Source organism: Eschrichtius robustus, chromosome 7 (assembly GCF_028021215.1).
Source record: "Eschrichtius robustus isolate mEscRob2 chromosome 7, mEscRob2.pri, whole genome shotgun sequence".
In the NCBI taxonomy this organism is placed as follows: Eukaryota; Metazoa; Chordata; class Mammalia; order Artiodactyla; family Eschrichtiidae; genus Eschrichtius; species Eschrichtius robustus.
Window position 1 is genome coordinate 1,565,334 of NC_090830.1, and position 22,501 is coordinate 1,587,834.

At 35.0% G+C, this 22,501-nt stretch overlaps 1 protein-coding gene across 4 annotated transcripts in view; it reads left to right on the plus strand.

The window, feature by feature from the left end:
* RTKN2 (rhotekin 2) overlaps window positions 1-22,501 on the plus strand; it is an 81,981-nt gene that overhangs the window by 29,104 nt on the left and 30,376 nt on the right. For all 4 annotated transcript variants that reach the window (XR_011074462.1, XM_068547472.1, XM_068547474.1 and 1 more), the window contains 4 exons: window positions 4,758-4,811; window positions 6,067-6,184; window positions 8,543-8,737; window positions 19,899-19,993. Coding sequence is in view for 3 of the 4 variants with exons in the window: in XM_068547472.1 (XP_068403573.1) it covers window positions 4,758-4,811; window positions 6,067-6,184; window positions 8,543-8,737; window positions 19,899-19,993 (462 nt within the window). In the remaining variant the exon portion in view is untranslated. The remainder of the gene's footprint in view (window positions 1-4,757; window positions 4,812-6,066; window positions 6,185-8,542; window positions 8,738-19,898; window positions 19,994-22,501) is intronic.

The window sequence follows — 22,501 nt, forward strand, 5'->3', positions numbered from 1 at the left end:
ATCTTTATGTGCCTGTTGGCCATCTGTATGTCTTCTTTGGAGAAATGTCTATTTAGGATTTCTGCCCATTTTTTGATTGACTTGTTTGTTTTTTTTGTTACTGAGTTGTATGAGCTGTTTATATGTTTTGGAAATTAAGGCCTCGTGGATCGCATCGTTTACAAATATCAATACTTTCTCCCAGTCCGTAGATTGTCTTTTCGCTTCGTTTATGATTTCCTTTGCTGTGCAAAAGCTTTTAAGTTTGATTAGGTCCCATTTGTTTGTTTTTGCTTTTATTTCTATTGCCTTGGGAGGCTGACCTAAGAAAACATTGGTATGATTTATGTCAGAGAATGTTTTGCTTGTGGTCTCTTCTAGGAGTTTTATGGTATCCTGTTTTATATTTAAGTCTTTAAGCCATTTTGAGTTTTTGTGTATGGTGTTGAGGGAGTGTTCTAACTTCATTGATTTACATGTAGCTGTCCAGCTTTCCCAACATCACTTGCCAAAGAGATTGTCTTTTTTCCATTGTATATTCTTGCCTCCTTTGTTGACAATTAATTGACCATTGGTGTGTGGGTTTATTTCTGGGCTCTTTTTTCTGTTCTGTTGATCCATATGTCTGTTTTTGTGCCAGTCCACGCTATTTTGATTACTGTAGCTTTGAGGTATTGTCTGAAGTCTGGGAGAATTATGCCTCTAGCTTTGTTCTTTTTCCTCAGGATTGCTTTGGCAATTCTGGGTCTTTTATGGTTCTGTATAAATTTTAGCATTATTCAAGTTTGGTATAAAGTGACAGGGGTTAATGTGACAGGGATCGCGTTAATTCTGTAGATTGCTTTGGGTAGTATGGCCATTTTAACAATATTAATTCTTCCAATCCAAGAGCATGGTATATCTTTCCATTTCTTTAAATCATCTTTAATTTCCTTTATTAGTGTTTTTATAGTTCTCAGCATATGTCACCTCCTTGGTCAGGTTTATTCCTAAATATTTTATTTTTTTGATGTGATTTTAAAAGTGATTTTTTTTTTTAACTTTCCCTTTCTGGTATTTCATTGTTATCATAAATAAATGCAACAGATTTCTGTATGTTAATCTTGTATCCTGCTACCTTGCTGAATTTGTTTATCAGTTCTAATAGTTTTTGTGTGGAGTCTTTAGGGTTCTTTCTATGTACTATCATGTCATCTGCATATAATGACAATGTTACCTATTGCCTTCCAATTTGGATACATTTTATTTCTTTTTTTCTTGTTTGATTGCTGTGGCTAGACTTCCAATGCTACGTTGAATAGAAGTGGTGAAGGAATTCCCTGGTGGTCCAGTGGTTAAGACTTTGTGCTTTCACTGCCGTGGGCCCAGGTTCAGTCCCTGGATGGGGAACTAAGATCCCACAAACTATGAGGTGCGACCAAAAAAAAAAAAAAAAAAGTGGTTAGATTGGGCATCCTTGTCTTGTTCCAGAATTTAGTGAGAAGGCTTTCAACTTCTCACCATTGAGTATTATGTCAGCTGTAGGTTTGCCATAAATAGCTTTTATTATGTTGAGATATGTTCCCTCTATACTCACTTTGGTAAGAGTTTTTATCATGAATGGATGTTGAATTTTATCAAGTGTTGTTTTTGCATCATCGAGATAATCATGTGGTTTTTGTCCTTTCTTTTGTTGATGTGGTGTATCACATTGATTGATTTGCATATGTTGAACCATCCTTGTGACCCTGGGATAAATCCAACTTGATCATGGCATGTGATCTTTTTTATGTGTTGTTGGATTTGGTTTGCTAATATTTTGTTGAGAATTTTTGCATCTGTATTCATCAAAGATATTGGCCTGTAATTTTCTTTTTTGGTAGTGCTTTTGTCTGATTTTGGTATCAGGGTGATGGTGGCTTCATAGAATAACTTTGGGAGTGTTCCCTCCTCTTCATTGTTTTGGTATAGTTTGAGAAGGATTGGTCTGAGTTCTTTGTATGTTTGGTAGAATTCCACAGTGAAGCCATCCAGTCCTGGACTTTGTTTTGCAGGGAGTTTTTGTTTTCTTGTTTGTTTGTTTAATTAATTATTTTTTTGTTAAATTTTTGGCTGTGTTGGGTCTTCGTTGCTGGGTGCAGGCTTTCTCTAGTTGAGGCGAGCGGGGGCTACTCTTCGTTGTGGTGCGCGGGCTTCTCATTGCGGTGGCTTCTCTTGTCACGGAACACGAGCTCTAGGCATGTGGGCTTCAGTAGTTGTGGCACACGGGCTCAGTAGTTGTGGCTTGTGGGCTCTAGAGCACAGGTTCAGTAGTTGTGGCGCACGGGCTTAGTTGCTCCGCAGCATGTTGGATCTTCCCGGACCAGGGCTTGAACCCGTGTCCCCTGCGTTGGCAGGCGGATTCTCAACCACTGTACCACCAGGGAAGCCCCTGGAGTTTTTGTTTTTGGTTTTAGTTTTTTTTGGAGATTCTATTTCACTTCTAGTGATTGGTCTGTTCAAATTATCCATTTCTTCTTGATTCTTGATTCAATTTTGGTGGGCTGTATGTTTTTAGAAACTTGTCCATTTCTTTTAGGTTGTTCAGTTTGTTGGCATATAATTGTTCATAGTGTTCTCTTATGGTTTTTTGTATTTCTGCAGTATCCATTCTTACTTCTCCTCTTTCATTTCTCATTTTGTTTATTTGGGTCCTCTCTCTTCTTGGTGAGCCTGACTAGAGGTTTGTCCATTTTGTTTACCCTTGCAAAAAACCAGCTCTTGTTTTTATTGGTTTTTTAAAATAGTTTTTAAATCTCTATTTTATTTATTTCCTCTTTGATCTTTATTGTTTTCTTCCTTCTGCTGACTTTAGGTTTAGTTTGTTCTTTTTTTTCCTAATTCTTTCAGGTGGTAGGTTAGGTTGTTTATTTGAGATTTTTCTTGTTTTTTGAGGAAGGCCTGTATTGCTATGAACTTCCCTCTCAGGACTGCCTTTGCTGCATGCCACAGATTTTGAATGGTTGTGTTTTGACAGTCATTTAAACTTAATTGATATTTTCAGGACATTATATCCAAAAAATCCAGAATATACATTCTTTTCAAGTGCACATGGAACACTCTCTAGGATAGACCCACATACTAGGATACAAAACAAGCCTCAGCAAATTTAAGAGGATAGAAAGTTTTTCAAGCATCTTTTCTGTGTACAACGGCATGAAACTGAAAATAAACCACACAAAGAGAAACAAGAAAAAACAATTACATGGAGACTAAACAACATGGTACCAAAAACACCAATGGGTCGGTGGTGAAATCGAAGAGGGAATTAAAAAATACTTTGAGACAAATGACAATGAAAACACAACCATAAATTAGTAAATATATTTTAAAAATTATTGTTGGATGAAATGTATGTAAAGTGTTTAGCTTGGCACATGGGGAGAGCTCAATAAGTCATATTTTTATCAAAAGTGCTGAGGCAGCAGTGGGAAGAGCACTCATACATTTCTACCTGGTTGGGCAGGGTAGGGATGGAGTAATACAAAGATGTTCTAGAAAGGAAATTGGAAATAGGCACTAAGAACCTTAGAATTCTAAACAAATAAAAATGTAGACAAAAGATCATGGGATCTAAAAGTGAAGCACGTCATAAAGGTAGCCAAATAGCTTATGTTCAGAAAGATTTATAATTATTTGAAAGTGGCATAATTAATAGGTATGAAAAATATGCAAATAAACTTCCTAAGTGTAATAAGGAAATGTCTTAAACAGAAATTTTCCAGAAAGGTTTGATATCGTTTTTGTACTGAGTACAAAATTAAAAATTAAAACTAACTTCACTTTATCATTGAGATTTCTACTGTGCTGTGTTATGCTGTAATCACACATCTTAATCTATTTGGTAATACCTTAATCCTCTAACTTTGAAACTATGCAGATAGCATAAGAATGTCAGAGGAAAATTGTTACTACATAATGTTAACCTAGTATTAAAAGTAAAGGGAAGAATGGAGAAAACTAGGAAGGCAAAATTTTGACTGTGTCAAAGCTCTAGATTAATTTCCGGAATAAAGATTGTTAACACAGTCACTTTGGAGTTTGAAGAATGTGTGAATGAGAGAAATATGTTTAGCTCACTTTTAGAACGTAGGCCCTTTTCTTGGCCTGAAAGAAGTAATACATTCCTCTTTTTAGTTTTCTTAAGGAAAATGCTACAGTTTGTAACATGAATATACAAAGATCTGCAAATTCTTTTGTAGACAAGTTAAATCTTCTTAATGGAGAGATCTTGGATTTGTTTGTCAAGAGCTGGGTCTCTCCCAGAAACCAATGATCTTAGACAAGTCAATCTTAGACAACTTAATTTTCTTCATCTTTAAAGTTTGCATAGTGGACAGAAGTTCTAAAGTCATTTCTACCTCTACTATTCTATGATTTTGAAATGTATTTAACTACATGTGCTGCTACTGCTTACCCAAAATAGAAATTGAGCACTAGGTTACCCAAATTTCACCTATTTCAAAAACATAAATCATGAAAAGAAAATTTTATGGCATAAGCTTATTACAGACCTGTCTTAATTAATTTCTTGAGTAGTAGTTGGTGGGGTTTTTTAGTAAAATAAATATAACAGATTTTATATTCCTAGTCTAAGCTGTTTTTAAGAGAAAACATTATTGTGTTTGAATATTTAAATAATAAATAAATATTGGCTTTAATGGTCAGAATCCATTATGGAATTCAGAGGTTTATTTCACTCTAAGAAATGAAATTTACCAAAATTATTACCTGTCATTTCTTTTCCCCCTCCTCTATAGATATTCGTATACCACTAATGTGGAAAGACTCTGATCACTTCAGCAATAAAGAACGTATGTATGATTTTAATTGTATTTGAAATATTTTCTGTAATATGTAGTAAATTTGAGATTATTAGGAGAAAAAACTGCTTCCCCACTGAAATAAATGGATGTCATTTGACAGAATAAGCAGAATCTTGTTGATAGGAACCTGTGCAAGGATGGTGAGTAACAGGTAATAGAGAAGGGAATTGTGCAATAAAAGGAAATATTTAAGGAGTCATGGTAAAGGCAACATTATTTGACCAGAGATCTTGGAGATCTTTCTGCCTTGTTTTCTTACTTCAGATTATTTAACAGGATGTAAGAGGAAAAGATTTTTAGCTTGATCTGATTGTTTTCCCCTTCAGCATTTTATGGCTTCATATAGTCTTAACAAATCCATGCATTGTGGGTCATGGAAATTAACCTCAAATGATTTCTAGCTGTTAGAGGCAAAGCAGAAAAGATATGATAATCCTTTATCTTTCTTGTCTATTGTGATAGCTTTGTTCCTCATACTTTAAAAACTGAACCACACTGAGCACAATTAGTTTTATATGAAAAATTCAAAATCAGGTTAGTATATTTGTTATTCAATTAGGAAATATAAATTACTTTACAAAGGAATACATGCAGGTATTAAGTACATCTTTCTGATTACAGTAGAGAGTTAAGTTTTTCTGAAGAGGTACATTTTCTCAGTAATGAGGTTTCAGTCCTTTAATCACCTAATACTTTTAAAAAACATCATCAAATTAGAAGGCCCAGCAGCTATGGTTTTTGTGTTCACATGTCTACTTTTTATTGTTTTTGTGGTTTCCTCCCTTTCAGTTTGGTGGAAAATGTTTTGCTGTTAACGTGCTTGCTCCTAACCTCTCATAATAGAAAACTTATTTTTCTTAAAATATACTTGGAAACCAAATGACAGGGGTAATAGTATATACATAAAATAATAAATTTGCTATTAATTAAAGCTTAAAGAGTTTTCTAGGAATAACATTTTTGAGTTTGGTGGTTACTTTAGGCTGCTGAGAGGCCTATATTTTTAACTTTATTTTTTGATACTCCCTACTTTAATTGTTGTGCTTTAGTTGGGCAAGCTATTAATATATATTGGCAAAACAGTCTGTATAAAAAGTTAAAAGATTACAGTGTACAATGTATGAAAATAAGAATCTATTAGCAAATATTTAGGCTAATTATTTTCATTTTCAAGCAGATTTTAACATAATATAGGCATGATTCATCACATGAATCATAGTGTTATGTTGTTTTTCTTCTCTAGGATCACAGCACTATGCCATTTTTTGTTTATTCAAAATGGGAGCTGAAGTTTTTGATACTGACATGGTGATTGTGGATAAAACAATCACAGATATATGTTTTGAAAATGTGACCATATTGTAAGTATTTTTTAATCTTCATTGAATGAAAATAATCTAAAATTCTACCTTTTTCAAAGGAAGGCAAATTTATTGGATTATTTTTGAAGCATTAAAATCTTTAAATGTTTAAATTGATCTTGAACATTGCATTATTCAAAATAAGCCCATTTCTGCATTTGAGATTTTTCCATTATAAAATACAGTGGAAATCATGTAATATTAGTAGTAACACTATGAATACAATGGAATCTCATTATAACATTATTTTATGTAGAGTGAATTTGGGCATAAAAGAGGTTCTTACATCTCATATAGGAGATTTGGTTACAGAAATACCAAAATAGTATAACAACTTTATAAGACAGTTCTGAAATATGTACCATAGGCAAAGTACTTTAGTAAAATTTTGAGATGTTCTTTGTCTTATGGTGCACTTCTTTCATGTTTTCACTCCAAAACAATAAAACATTGGGTGATCCTCAGGGCTGTTTTTATTGCCCCTGCTCTTTTACAGGCTCATTTTATTGTGGTCATAATATAGAACCAGAAAGAACTCCTCAGGTAGCCATAGAAATCATTTTTAACTAACATAAGTTTTTCCTGGCCTTTTTTTCTATTGGCCTAAATCAGTATGTGATTTGTATTTCTTACAGGGTTTCAAAGACAGTATCTTTGTATCCAAATATTAATAACTACTTAGCTATTAAAATCAATATACATGTTTTTTCCATCTTTAACTATGGAGCTATATACAGTTGAGATTGAAAGTACTAGTTTTGCCACTCATGTAGCATTAAAAAAACTATTGCAAACCATGTTTTGTGGCTTTGGTTCAGTGTCCCATAAGTAATTGTACAGCACAGAAAAATATAATACATTTTTCTGAGTTATCAGCAGTAGTGCAGGCCATCTTATAAGCTCTATTGAACCAAAGGAATTTATTTAGGATGCCCCAAATATTGCCAAATGTTTACATAATTGAGACTTAAAAATAAATATTTATTATGTATCTAAATATACTTATTTCCATTATCAACTATTACTTGTGCATCTTTTCCTGCCAAAATCATCCTGTTAATGGACTCTTTTCTTCACATCACTTTGCTATTGTTTGTTTTTACCACAAAGACAAAAATCATAATTTTTTTCACAGAAAGAACAATGCAAGTTACTTGGGAAGACAACTCATGATTTATAATTTTTTTTAATTCTGTAAATATTTTAAATTGTTCTAAAAATAACTGCTCACAGATGTTCTAAATGTTATTTTAAAATGTGCTTTTTGTTATGATTGTTTTAATAAGTATTCAATATTTATGAATCTCTGGTTTTTCTCTAAATATTGACATTTGTTAGTCATTACCAGGAATACTGTATGTTTCAGAGTTGCCAAGTAATAAACTATAAAAATATTTGGAAGTTATTCCTTGGATTTATTCAAACTATAGTTTGGCTATTTAAATCTTAAAAAGTCTATGCTGCATTTTTAAAATCTCTGAGGCTGATGGATTGTCCTCTACAGACAACAGCTACTGCTGATGGACCTCCTTTGCAATTTGAAGTATATTTTACTGTTGGTAACATCACCACAATCGTTTATAGTAAAGATAGTTCACTGTGTCTGAGAAAGAGCAAAGCCAATCTTGGCATTGCAGATTTTCTACATACTGGTTTAATAAATACATACTGAATATCTTTTATGCTAGATTAAGAATACAAAGATTACCAAGACATCACTCCCCCTCAAGGAGTTCACGCCTTGAAATATCTCTCTTTATATTCATTTTTTTTGTTTGTTTTCTCCTGTACAACAAAATAGTGGAATGTTATTTTAGAGCTATTAGGTACAAAGGTGGAGCGGGGAGGAGGGGCACGGTGCTGAGTGGACTGTGACTCTCTGTGAAAAAGGCATGAAAACTAAAGGTTTCAGCAGAAGAAACCTTCTGTTTCTTTTAATTTTCTTTGCGTTTTTCGTTTTCAAATCTTTTTCCTTTGGAGGAATCGTGATTTCAGGAAATCATACATATAATGTAAATACCTTAAAAACAGCTATATTATAGGAATGAAAAGGAGAAATAGCATTGGCAACAAAATGACCAGGGCATTTTATTCTTTTCCTTTAAATAATTTGCCCGTAAATATTGGTTAAATTGAGTTAAGATTGCCCTACTTTAGAAGCTGGAAGCTCTAGAAGTTGCAGTGACTCTCTCAGGTCATTTAGATACTAAATAAACACAGGGATATTCTATCTCATTAACATATATTAACATAATCCTGTTCCAAATGCTGCTTTTAAATGTTATGAAAACATCACAGGATGTTATTTTATTTTCTACTGAGTTAAATTTCTAACATTATGATTGTCTTTGTTTTTAGTAATGAAGCAGGGCCAGACTTTCAGATAAAGGTGGAAGTATATAGTTGCTGTACAGAAGACTCTTCTATAACCAACACACCAAAAAATTTAGCTAAGAAACTGAAGACCTCTATAAGCAAAGCTACAGGGAAGAAAATAAGTTCAGTGCTTCAAGAAGATCATGAAATGTGCTTGTCCTTCAGTTCTGCTATTTAGTAAGTTTTCTAATACAATATTTACAGCGATACAGTATAATTATGTATTTGTGACATTTTAAAGTATTGTATATGGAGAATATCTTTACATTTTAAATGGGAAAAAACATCCTGAGGCAGGAATATAACTTGGTTGTCTGACATTTACCCAGCTGTGTTATCCTTAATACCTTCCTTTGAACATAGAAAGTTGGGGCTTCCCTGGTGGCGCAGTGGTTAAGAATCTGCCTGCCAATGCAGAGGACACAGGTTCGAGCTCTGGTCCCGGGAAGATCCCACATGCCGCGGAGCAACTAAGCCCATGTGCCACAACTACTGAGGCTGCGCTTTAGAGCCCACAAGCCAAAACTACTGAAGCCTGCGCACCTAGAACCTGTGCTCTGAAGCAAGAGAAGCCACCGCAATGAGAAGCCCCCACACCGCAACAAGGAGTAGCCCCTGCTCGCCGCAACTAGAGAAAGCCCGCGTGCAGCAACGAAGACCCAATGCAGCCAAAAATAAATAAATAAATAAATAAATTTAAAAAAAGAAAGTAGAAAGTTGGGTGACAGTGTGCTTTTAGTGATTTGGAATTCCAGTATCTAGCAGAAAGATGAATTATATTTCTTGAAAAGGGACTATCTACATGTTAAGTTGTTTGCTACATATCAGTCTACTAATTGGATTTCTGCATATGTCATGCATTAGTCTTAAAGATTTTTAAAAATGTTTTATTTCTTTATAACAAAACCACATTACCATTATCACATCTAACAAAATAAAAAATAAGTTCTGAATATCATCTGATGTCCAGTCTGTGTTCAAATTGCCCCAATTCTGAGGAAGTTCTCTTCTGATCTGTGCAAGTCAAGATGCAAACAAGGTCTACAACATTGCATTTAGGTGAGTCTTTTAAGTTTCTTTTAATCTTTAACAATTTCCCATCTACTTTTTTCCTTGCCATTATTTATTGAAGAAGCCAGATCTTACAGATTTCCCATATTTTGAATTTATCTGATTACATCTTTGTGGTCTTTTTAAACATCTTTTTCTATCCCCTGTGTTTCCTACAACTTGTAGTCAGATCTAGAGGACTGATTAGTTTCAGGTTCTCTTTTAGGACAATGTACTTTCTACTGTATCCCATTTGGAGGTCTTGTCTCACTTTTACTCATGTTAAAACTGATCAGTGGGTTCAGGTGTTGTCAGCCTGATCCATCCATTATAAAGTTCCCTATCAATCTTTTATCTAACGGTGTTAGCAGCTATTGCAGGTCATTGCAGGTCATTCATTATTTCATTAGGGGTTATAATTTGGTGACTTTCTAAATTTGTCCTTTATTTATTTATTTATTTATATTTTATCTTGATTCTTTTCTCTCTTTTTTTTAAAAAATTATTTATTTATTTATTTTTGGCTGCGCTGGGTCTTTGTTGTTGCGCACAGGCTTTCTTTAGTTGCAGAGAGCAGGGGCTACTCTTCGTTGCGGTGCATGGGCTTCTCATTGCGGTGACTTCTCTTGTTGCAGAGCACGGGCTCTAGGTGCACGCGCTTCAGTAGTTGTGGCTCGTGGGCTCTAGAGCACAGGCTCAGTAGTTGTGGCGCGTGGGCTTAGTTGCTCCACGGCATGTGGGATCTTCCCGGACCAGGGCTCTAACCCATGTCTCCTGCATTGGCAGGCGGATTCTTAACCACTGCGCCACCAGGGAAGTTCTGGATTTATTTTTAAACCTAGAATTCTCTCAAAGAAGAACTTTCTTTCGTTAACTCTCTGGATATAAATGCAAAAAAGTTGGTGGAGGATAAGGAGGAAAAAAATACTTGGTTCTTTTATTTCCCCAATTTTAGAATAATAAGTTGATGTTCTAGCATGGAAGTGATAAAAGTTTTATTTGAACTCTTGTATTTTTATATATTTGTGTTTCAGTCTATTACAGTTATTCTCTTTGAAGCCAATTTGTCCCATCTTTGATCAGTGGGAAGCCTTTAAGCTGACTCTGCGTCCTTTTGACACAACCTAATCTCTGATTAGCTTCTTTGCTTTCTGGCCAGGGAACATGTTCCATGTTCATCTTTTGTTTTTCTGCCCACACTTGGAATCGCCATCTCTTCAAGGAGCCCTGGTTTCTTTCAGATACTTTCTTTAAACACTGTGTTTGTTTCTTTACAAGTATTTTTATCTTTATGTTTCTTGGGAAAACTGTTGTACAGGCTGCATTCCTAGAATTTCTTTTCATGTCTTGGTAGGGTTGGCTCTTCAGCATGTAAGTAATTTTACTGTAATTACAAAAAGCAAAATATTTTAGGTGTAGATCCTGGAAATATCAATCATCAAAATGTAACTAGGGCTTCCCTGGTGGCACAGTGGTTGAGAATCTGCCTGCCAATGCAGGGGACACGGGTTCGAGCCCTGGTCTGGGAAGATTCCACATGCCGCGGAGCAACTGGGCCCCTGAGCCACAAATACTGAGCCTGCGCGTCTGGAGCCTGTGCTCCGCAACAAGAGAGGCCCGCGCACCGCGATGAAGAGTGGCCCCCGCTTGCCACAACTAGAGAAAGCCCTCGCACAGAAATGAAGACCCAACACAGCCATAAATAAGTAAAATTAAAAAAAAAAAGGAACCGTGTGCCAAAAAAAAAAAAATGTAACTAAATAACTCTTCATATCAGATATATTACATGTGAAAGTGACTTGGGACTCTAGCATTGTGGCTTTCAGTTTATTTTGATTGAGACCCACAGTAAGAAATACATTTAAATTATTACTGAATGCACAGTAACATAAGCAGACAGATTTCGTGAAGCAATACTTAGCCCTTGCTATTTATAGTATAGTCACTTGACTTTTTTTATTCTAGTTATTTTCAGTTTCTTTTAATTCCATTTATGAATCATTAAATTGATTTCATGATTGTTGAATGGGTCCCATCCACTGAAAGAAAGAAGGCATAGAAGATGTAAATCTTTGCTAATATAAATGTCGTTAAAAAGGAGGAAGGGAGACCCTTTAATTTTCTTCCGTTAGAATTAAGACCATCTTAAAACTTTTCTAGATTAAGATGATATCAAGTATTTGCTGGAAAATGCTTTAATTCAACTATAAGGTAATGGAACTCTGTCTTTTTGATGATTGAATGGACAATTGTATTTCTAGTTTGAAGCATAGATTTTAGAACTGAAAGAGATAATCACCAAGTTTAGTAGCTTTAAAACGTTTTTAAGCAGCAAAATTCTTTACTTAAAAAAAAAAACAGGACCAACATAGGCAGAACACTCTATGACATAAATCACAGCAAGATCCTTTTTGACCCACCTCCTAGAGAAATGGAAACAAAAACAAAAATAAACAAATGGGACCTAATGAAACTTAAAAGCTTTTGCACAGCAAAGGAAAACATAAACAAGACAAAAAGATAACCCTCAGAATGGGAGAAAATATTTGCAAATGAAGCAACTGACAAAGGATTAATCTCCAGAATTTACAAGCAGCTCATGCAGCTCAATATCAAAAGAAACAAACAACCCAATCCAAAAATGGGCAGAAGACCTAAATAGACATTTCTCCAAAGAAGATACACAGATTGCCAACAAACACATGAAAGGATGCTCAACATCACTAATCATTAGAGAAATACAAGTCAAAACTACAATGAGGTATCACTTCACACTGATCATCAAAATATCTACAAACAGTAAATGCTGGAGAGGGTGTGGAGAAAAGGGAACCCTCTTGCACTGTTGGTGGGAATGTAAATTGATACAGCCACTATGGAGAACAGTATGGAGGTTCCTTAAAAAACTAAAGATAGAACTACCATACGACCCAGCAATCCCACTACTGGGCATATACCCTGAGAAAACCATAATTCAAAAAGAGTCATATACCACAATGTTCATTGCAGCTCTGTTTACAATAGCCAGGACATGGAAGCAACCTAAGTGTCCATCGACAGGTGAATGGATAAACAAGATGTGACACATAGATACAATGGAATATCACTCAGCCATAAAAAGGAACGAAATTGAGTTATTTGTAGTGAGGTGGATGCACCTAGAGTCTGTCATACAGAGTGAAGTAAGTCAGAAAGAGAAAAACAAATACCGTATGCTAACACATATATATGGAGTCTAAAAAAAAAGGTTCTGAAGAACCTAGGGGCAGGACAGGAATAAAGACGCAGACGTAGAGAATGGACTTGAGGACATGGGGAGGGGGAAGGGTAAGCTGGGATGAAGTGAGAGAGTGGCATGGACATATAAACACTACCAATGTAAAATAGCTAGCTAGTGGGAAGCAGCTGCATAGCACAGGGAGATCAGCTCGGTGCTTTGTGACCACCTAGAGGGGTGGGATAGGGAAGGTGGGAGGGAGAGGCAAGAGGGAGGAGATATGGGGATATATGTATATGTATAGCTGATTCACTTTGTTATAAAGCAGAAACTAACACACCATTGTAAAGCAATTATACTCCAATAAAGATGTTAAAAAAAAAAACAAACAGGACCAGTAGTGTCCTGAACAAGTTACGTTATTTCCTGGGCCTCAGTTTTCTCATGAAAGGTAAGGATGCTTAGACATAATCATCTATTTTTAGAAGGCTCCTTAGAGACATTTTAGGGTTTTATATACCTTTCAAGCATATAAAAACAATGAGTGGGCTTCTCAAACAGTTTAAAATTTCATTGTTTGGCAGGGAATACTTGATTTTTTTATCCTGTCATTTATTATTTGTGTGACCCAAGACAGATTAATTTACTCTGGGTTTTTATTTTTCCCTCTGTAAAATGGGAATAATAATAATGTAATAATATCTAACTCCATTGGATTATTATGAGATTCAAAAAGGTAATTCATGAACTTGGTATGTAGTAAGCATTTAATAAATGTAGTTGTTACTATTATTGTTACTATTTTTACTGTTCTGAGACCAGTGCTTTTTCGGAAATTCTTTTTCAAATTCATGCTGAAGCACTTCAGTTTAGAAACCTTCATAGGATTATAAAATGTAGACAGATATTTTAAAACTGAAAAACCAATGTTTATCATTTCATAGAAGATACTCTAAGTGATGTTGGAACTTGTGTTTAACCTATACTCCTCTTCAAAGCCTAGAGGTGTTTTTGAGAATAACATTATTGCTATTAAGCTCTTTGTAATAGGGACTGACATATTTGTCTTGAAGTGTTCATTCTCCTATTCAGATTTTTCATTCTATTTGGTTTATTCCTGAATCCAAACACCAATTTTCCTTATCAACATTTCCCATGAAACTTGCATGCCATTTGCTTATTTATACCATTAAAGCTGATCAAAAGATAGGGTAAAACCTTTTATAACATTTCACTAAATTATATTCTTCTAATACCAGCATTCTTTTGAGCTTCTGGTGTGAATGCCAAGTATACTAGGTTAAACTCATAGCCCAGGACTACTCTTACCTGATAACTTCCTTAAGTGACCACTTCAGCACCCTGATAGGAGTTTGAGAATAGCATTGGTAATCAGAATGCATAAGAGGATCAATTTTTATTTCTTTAATAGTGATCTAGTTCAATGAGAAGATTCCTAATATAGCTTTTAATTTTTAACCAAAATGGGCAAACTATATCTTCTCTAATAATATAGCATGTGCCCAAATATAGCTGTTCTTCCTGACAAAAGAGTGCATTTTTTTCAGACTACCGTTTAAGGTAGTCATTTATTTTTTCATAACATTTTTGGAACCCCCGCTCCATCAAATGTTACAACAATTGGCCTATTTGTTTTAAAAAAAATGTAGCTGATTAAACTTTTGGGAACTCAATATTAGGGTTGGCTAAGAAGAATGAGAGTAATGTTTTAGTAAGAAAACGTTATCCTGACAAGAATGTTTTAAAACTGAGATCATTGTTGATTTTGGAAGCATTGGCATTGTAATTAGTCATGGTTTAAAAATGAAGTAACTTGAAATATCATCATAAAGTATTGTTTGATCTGAAAGAAGACAGTGAACATTTTTGGTAATTTTTAGCATGCTCCCTGGTGTGATTCATTTACTCATTTTATTTGTGGAATTTAGCTTACTGAAATTCCTGTAGCTAGATTTTCCCAGTGTTTCTAATAGCTGAATTAACTATTTTATGCTCCTTGAGAACGATTTAGTACATTATTCTTCATTGTATAAATTGTAATTTTAAACAATTGTGAAAACTAGTAAAATTGAGAGTGATTATTTACTGGACAAAAATGTGTATTAAAAAAAATAAGCCACTATACTACATTTTAAATTAGATTGAAGTTACAAAACAAATATCTTTGTGCAGAATAAGTGGATTATTTATGTTTTGAGGAACAGTGGTGTTAATGGTTTGGTAGTGTGAAAGGTAATGCAGTGTTCAAAAATAACTAAGGAATTACTCACCTATTGGGTATAATTTTGTTTATTCATTCATTTAATCATCTTAGAAATGATAATTCAGCAGTTATGTCACGTGGTACTTTGGATTTAAACGTTAGTGAGTCATGTTTCCTGCACTCAAAATTCTTAAGGAAGTATGAAGGTAGTAAGTGAAGTATAGTGGGATTCTGTTTCCAGTGTACCACTTGCTAGTTACAGGCAAGTCAATTACATTCTCTGAACTTCAGTTTCATCATTTGAAAATATGGACCGAAATATCTGCCCTGCCTACCTTAAGTAGTTATTGTGAACTGTTAAAGATATTGCTTGTTAAAGTGCCTTAAACTGCACATAGGTAGATGTAGTATTACAAAGCTTTGCATGTCTCTGATTTTTGGGGGAGGTTTTCATCCTACTACCACTTCACAAATCCTACGGCATTTATTATTTCATTACGAAAGTAATATAAACTTGAGTAATAGAATCTAGGAGAGAAAAAAATGTATTCATAGTTCACCCTAAATCAAATACTTTTTATAATTTTGAACTGATATTTTTCCTCCAGGTTTTAAAATTCCTAGCTTTGGGGGATAGATATTCATAATTGCACTACACATTCATATACATGCATATATATACACACACACATTTTCTTCTTGAGTTATTACAGAGTCTTCACATGATCATTTTTTTTTTTTTTTTTTTTAATTTACTTATTCTTGGCTGTGTTGGGTCTTCGTTTCTGTGCGAGGGCCTTCTCTAGCTGCGGCAAGCGGGGGCCACTCTTCATCGCGGTGCGCTGGCCTCTCACTATCGCGGCCTCTCTTGTTGCGAAGCACAGGCTCCAGACGCGCAGGCTCAGTAGTTGTGGCTCACGGGCTTAGTTGCTCCGCGGCATGTGGGATCTTCCCAGACCAGGGCTCAAACCCGTGTCCCCTGCATCGGCAGGCAGACTCTCAACCACTACGCTACCAGGGAAGCCCCCACACACGATCATTTTAATGACCACTATCTATCAACTGTCTCTCTCGTAGCTTATTCTTAGGGGAGGTTATCAATAATTTTTTTTTGTATTGTTATTTTAAGATGTGTAATTCATTGGAAATAGAGGCAAATGTATTACATGTTTACCGTAAAGTAGTTGAGGAAAAGATGTCTTAGTTACAATTACTTTTTAAGGCCTGAGAAAAAAATTAAACATATACTTGGGTCATCACATAATTTTAGCTTCTTCTGCCACACAGGTTGTCACCTCTCCAGCGCACTCAGTGCAAATGCACAGCCTATAACATAGCTACTTCCTGTGTGCACTAAAAGCAGTATTTCATACTGCACTGTGTATGGAAATGATGCTATTCCTGAAGTGACGCATACTCTAATGTTTTTAGTGGTCAGCGAGAATAAATTACATCACTGCTAAATATAAAACACAAAGTATCTTCATTCTCTTTCTCTCCCAGTCTCTGCCTCTCACTATTTCAGGTATTTTTCTTGTTGGATTTAAAATACATATAGACTGTCCATCTAATACCTTGACCTCTAAGTTTGATGACCTCCTTGCCTCCATTGATCTTGTTCTCGTACCTGTTTTAGCCATCCACCCCACAATTGTACCCTAGATCTTGTCTGGTCTCTGTAGTAGTGTCCCACACTATCTACCACCTCCCACCTTTCCAGCTTTCTCCTTTCAGTACTCTGACTCCAACTTAGCTGAAGTTCCATGATTTACCGTTTTGTTCTTTCCTAGCATTTCTCTCCTTTTGTCATACTTACCTTGGAAAAACTTCAACCTTGGTAAAATCCTGCCTTTAGCTCTTCTACACCTGCACTCACGAGGAGTAGATGAGGAACCTGGAGAAAACAGTCATACTGACTGGTCTCACTTTAGAGGGATCACTAACCTTAAGTGAGTTCCAGTATGCGCAATCCTACTAAGTGTCTGTAGCCCTCCACTTTACCTCTCGTCAGAGTATTTCACATTGTGTCACTCTCTCTTATGAAATCTCCAACACCCACTCCTCTCCACTCATTATTCAAAGCTGATGACTTCATTTCCTGTATCACTGATTCTGCTGAAGTAATCAGAAGAGAACTTGCATATCCTCCATCAACCAAATCTATCAGCCTACCTGCATCTGTATCTTTATTTGCTGCTTTCCTTCCTTGTAACTGCCTTTGCTCCATCTGAGGCCACCTACCTGTACACTAGATCCCATCTTCTCAAGTACGCAGAAGTAAGCTCCTGCACGTCCCCCCCTCCTACTACATCTTCAGTTTTTCTTCTCCTGCATCATTTCCAGAAACATACAAACATGCTGAAATACCTCACATTTCTTCTGCCCCATTTCACAGCTATCCTTTACAGAAAAGTTTTTTATATTCTCTATCTCCACTTTTTGTCCTCCCATTCTCTCTTGAACCATTTCAGTCAAGTTTCATCCATCGTTCAGAAACTGCTCTTGCCAAGGTCAGCAGTGATCTACATGTTGTCAAATACCATGGTCATTTATCATTATTCCTCCTCCTGGACCTTTCAGCATTATTCAACACAACTGATCACTCTCCTGAAACACTTTTTGAACTTGGCTTCCAGGATACCACTTTCGGGGTTTCTCTTCTGCCTCAGTGACTGTCCCTTGCCTGTCTCCTTTGTTCATTGCTCTTCAACTTAATCTGAAATGATGGAGTACTTGTGTCCCAATATTCAGTTCACACATTTTATTTAACTAACTTTCATTAAATTTCATCTATATACTGGTAACTCCCAAATTTAATTTCTTGAATAGTTTTTCCTCTCCTAACTGCAGATTCATATATCCACCTGCCTACCCTACAGCCCATTCTCAAACTTAATCTGTTCAAAACTAAATTCTTACTTCCCATATCCGTTCTCTCAGTCAGCCTCCTTGCAGTTAATGACAATTCACTTTTTCTAGTTGCTCAGGCCAAAAGCCTTGGAGTTGTCCTTGACTCTGTCCTTTCTTTTACCTCCCATGACCACATTGGGTCCACTTTAAGACTATATCAGGAATCTTACCACTTCTCACCACCCCATCAACTACCACCCTGTTCCGGGCCTGCATCAGCTCTGGACTGGTGAGGTGCAGTAGCTTTCTAGTTGGCATTACCATTTTCACTCTTGGCCTCTGTGGTCTGTTCTCAACATGGCAGCCAGAGGGATCATTTAAAAATACAAGTCATATCATAGCATATGCCTCTGCTCCAGATCTACCACTTGCTTCCCATCTCACTCAGAATAAAATCCAGGGTCCTTATCGTGCTCTACAGGGCATGCCCTACTGCAGTGTAGAGTGTCTGCCCCTTCTTACCTTTTAGACATCTTGTCTTACTCTCCCTCACTGTACTCCAGCCACACAGCCATCTTGTTGTTTGTCAGATACACCTAGCATCACTTATCCACTTACTGTCAATAATCTGTTCCTGAAAATAACATATTTTGCACTAAAATGCTGATAGGGAGTCTATTTACCATTATTTTAAGTAGGAAAAATTGTAATGTAGTTGCATAAAACCTATGTATCAGTGACAAATTATCATGTTGAGATCATGTTTAACACATTGTGCCCTGATCACCAAACAACTCATATGATTGTTAATAGGCAGTTTTGTGTGTAGTAATATTTACTCTTCCATTCTAATTGCTGTTCTCAATTGCTCCTATTCTTTCTCCACAGTTTTTTAAAATACTTCCTCCACTTTGGGGGGGCACTTTTTATGTAACAGTAGGGAAAAATAAGAGCTAATTATGGAAGGCACTATAGAAATTTGTTCAGGATAAGTGAAAATAGCAGAGAATGGCCCACACTGAGAATGAGGCTAGTGCCTCTTAGCTCTAGCAACAGTGGAGATTTGTTGATACTTAGTGGACTTCCCCAGTAATCTACATAGGAGTCTGAATTATACCAATCATATTCAGAATGTAACTTAAAATTCTACTCATGCATTGTTTTGTTAAAATTTTTTTGTTGAGTTTTGGAGAAAGAAACATAAATTTTCCTGTGTAAACACTGACAAAAAACATTGGCTGGTGAGAGATATCTCTGGTCTATGTTGGTTGTATATTAAAAACTAAGATAAATCAAACCAATAAATCACATGCTTTAAGCCTTAAACTTATACAGTAATGTATGGCAATTATTTCTCAATAAAACTGAAAAAAATACCCAAAACCAAGAGGCATTCTCCCAGGGAACAACATTCCCTCCGGTATGCCATTGTTTATTAAAGAAATGCGTGCATGCATTGCATTCTTGCTACATGTATATATATTTTTTGTGATAGAGATTTTATTACATATTTAGTAAGAGACAAAGAAGGTTAATGAAACATATCAGCTGGCCCAATTAATAAAAATTCTCATCAGACTTTACATGGTAATTCTATTTTTAATTTTTTGAAGAATGACCACACTGTTTTCCATAGTGGTTGTACCATTTTACGTTTCCATCAGCAGTGCACAATGGTTCCAGTTTGTCCACATCCTGGCCAACACTCGTTGCTTTGTTTCTTTTTATTTATTTATTTTAATAATGGCCATCCTAATGGGTGTGAAGTGGTTTCTCGTTGTGGTTTTGATTAGTGTTTTCCTAAGTATTAATGATCTTGAGTACCTCTTCATGTTTTTATTGGCCATTTGTATATTTTCTTTGGAGAAATGTCTGTTTAAGACCTTTGCCCGTTTTTTAATCGGGTTGTTTATTTTGTTGTTGTTGAACATCTAAATATTTTATGTAGTGGAAAATATACTAAAATACTTAAAACATGTCTTTTTTCTCACTATTAGTGGTGCAAAGTACAGTTTGCTAGCTCATACTACACTGAGCTTGGAAAGTGCTGAGAATAGCTTCAAGACCCATAATCTGTCTATTAATGGGGATGGTAAGTACAGTCTATATTTTACTTACTATACATGTTATGTCAATATGTGTGTGGTGACAGTAATAATTTCTAATTTTAATATGTTCCCCTGAAGTGGTTATTGGCTTAAATAATGTAGGCACGAGTGACTCTGTGGATTCTTGAAAATATGTCTGTCCCTTTTCCCCAAAAGCAGAAAGTTTATTTTTCTCTTTCTACTGTTTGCTAGAGATTTGTTTGTGAGGCTTGCTTGGAGAGAACAGAAAGGTTTTGCATATTCTGAATCCTTGTCTTTGACTTGAAATTGGTGACTTTACCACTCTTCTAGTTGTCAAAGATGTATCTTATTTTTAAATTTGAAATTGAGGAAGTCAATAAAAGCATGAAGAGGTACTCAAGATCATTAATCCTTAGGAAAACACAAATCAAAACCACAATGAGAAACCACTTCACACCCATTAGGATGGCCATTATTAAAAATAAATAAATACAAAGAAACAGAAAGTAACGAGTGTTGGCCAGGATGTGGACAAACTGGAACCATTGTGCACTGCTGATGGAAATGTAAAATGGTACAACCACTATGGAAAACAGTGTGGTCATTCTTCAAAAAATTAAAAATAGAATTACCATGTAAAGTCTGATGAGACTTTTTATTAATTGGGCCAGGTGATATGTTTCATTAACCTTCTTTGTCTCTTACTAAATATGTAATAAAATCTCTATCACAAAAAATATGTATACATGTAGCAAGAATGCAATGCATGCACGCACTTCTTTAATAAACAATGGCATACCGGAGGGAATGTTGTTCCCTGGGAGAATGCCTCTTGGTTTTGGGTATTTTTTTCAGTTTTATTGAGAAATAATTGCCATACATTACTGTATAAGTTTAAAGCTTAAAGCATTTGATTTATTGGGGTTTGATTTATCTTAGTTTTTAACATACAACCAACATAGACCAGAGATATCTCTCACTAGCCAATATTTTTGTCAGTGTTTACACAGGAAAATTTATGTTTTTCTCCAAAACTTGACAAAAAAATTTTAACATACGTAAAAAAATTTTGATGATGAGCAAAAAGTCACTAAGGAGACATAATATGATTCCATCTACATCAAGTTCAAACCAGTAAGAGCTAAATTATATTTTTTAGGGAAGCACACATTAAGTGGTAAAACCATAAAGAACACAAGGAAGTGAATACCATACAACTTGGGTCATATTTACACCTAGGTAACTGAGGAGAGGTAGTGTTGCCAATGTTTTATTTCTTGACACAGAGATGGTTTTGCACATATTCATCTCATAATTATTTGTTAAACCATACATTTATATTTTATGAACTTTCCTCTATTTTGAATGTAATTTTTTAGTGTGAAACTTAAAAAATGTACAGAGCCATCTATCTTTACAACAAAAGGTATAAGGAAGGTAGTATATAATTTTATATATTATACTTCAAAAAATGAAAAAGAATAAGTAACCCAAATCATATTTCCAAACCACTTTACCAACACTACTCTATATTTTTCATCATAGGTAAAAATAATCTTGGAGCGTGGAGAGTGCTCCTGCTGTTTTACAAATCTTCTAATCACTTACCTCCCTTCTTCACCTTGCTATATATTTCTTTTTAATAAACTATAACTACAAATTATCATCTAGAGAAAAAGGTTTAAGATTAATTTAGCCCTACCTTCCCATATATCCTCTGCTTGCTACCAACAGAAGGTAGGCATGAGTGATTCTGTGGATCACTTGTTACGTCAGTATATGTTATGTCAGTATATGTGTAAACACTGACAAAAACATTGACTAGTGAGAGGTATCTCTGGTCTATGATGGTTGTATATTAAAAACCAATATAAATCAAACCAGTATTTTACATTCAATATCAAATAGTTTATAACCCATATTATATGATATTAAGTGTTTGAGTTTAAATCTACCATCATATTCTGTTTTCTGTTTGTCTTACTTATTCCATGGTGGTTTTCTCTTTCTTGTGTCTTTAAGGATTGATAGTTTTATCATTTCAGTTTTTCCTTGTTCTAATTAAAGTTATAATTCTTTTTCTCATCTTTCAGACATTACCTCTAGAAATTTTATTAATCATACTTAAGTCTAAAATTAAAAGATAATTTTACCTTTTTCTCAGATCCTGCAAGGACTTTAGAATAAACTCCATTTCTTTGACCTATGTGCTGTTGTTATATATTATAATTCTGTTTGGTTTTTAAATTTCACAAGATGTTTTATACACTTAATATTTATTTAGATTTGCCTGCATGTTTCCATGTACTGCTTGTGTCTTATACCTTACATCTGGGATTATTTTCCTGCTGCTTGAAGTGTAATCCTTAGAATTTATTTTAGTATGTTCTGCTAATATCATACTTCTTAGTTCTTTGTGTATGTCTGAAGATGACTTTGTTTAGCTTCATTCTTGAAAGATATTTTTTACATGCTGTAGAAGTTCGGCACTTTAATATTTTACTTTGTGAATATTAAAGATATAATTCCAG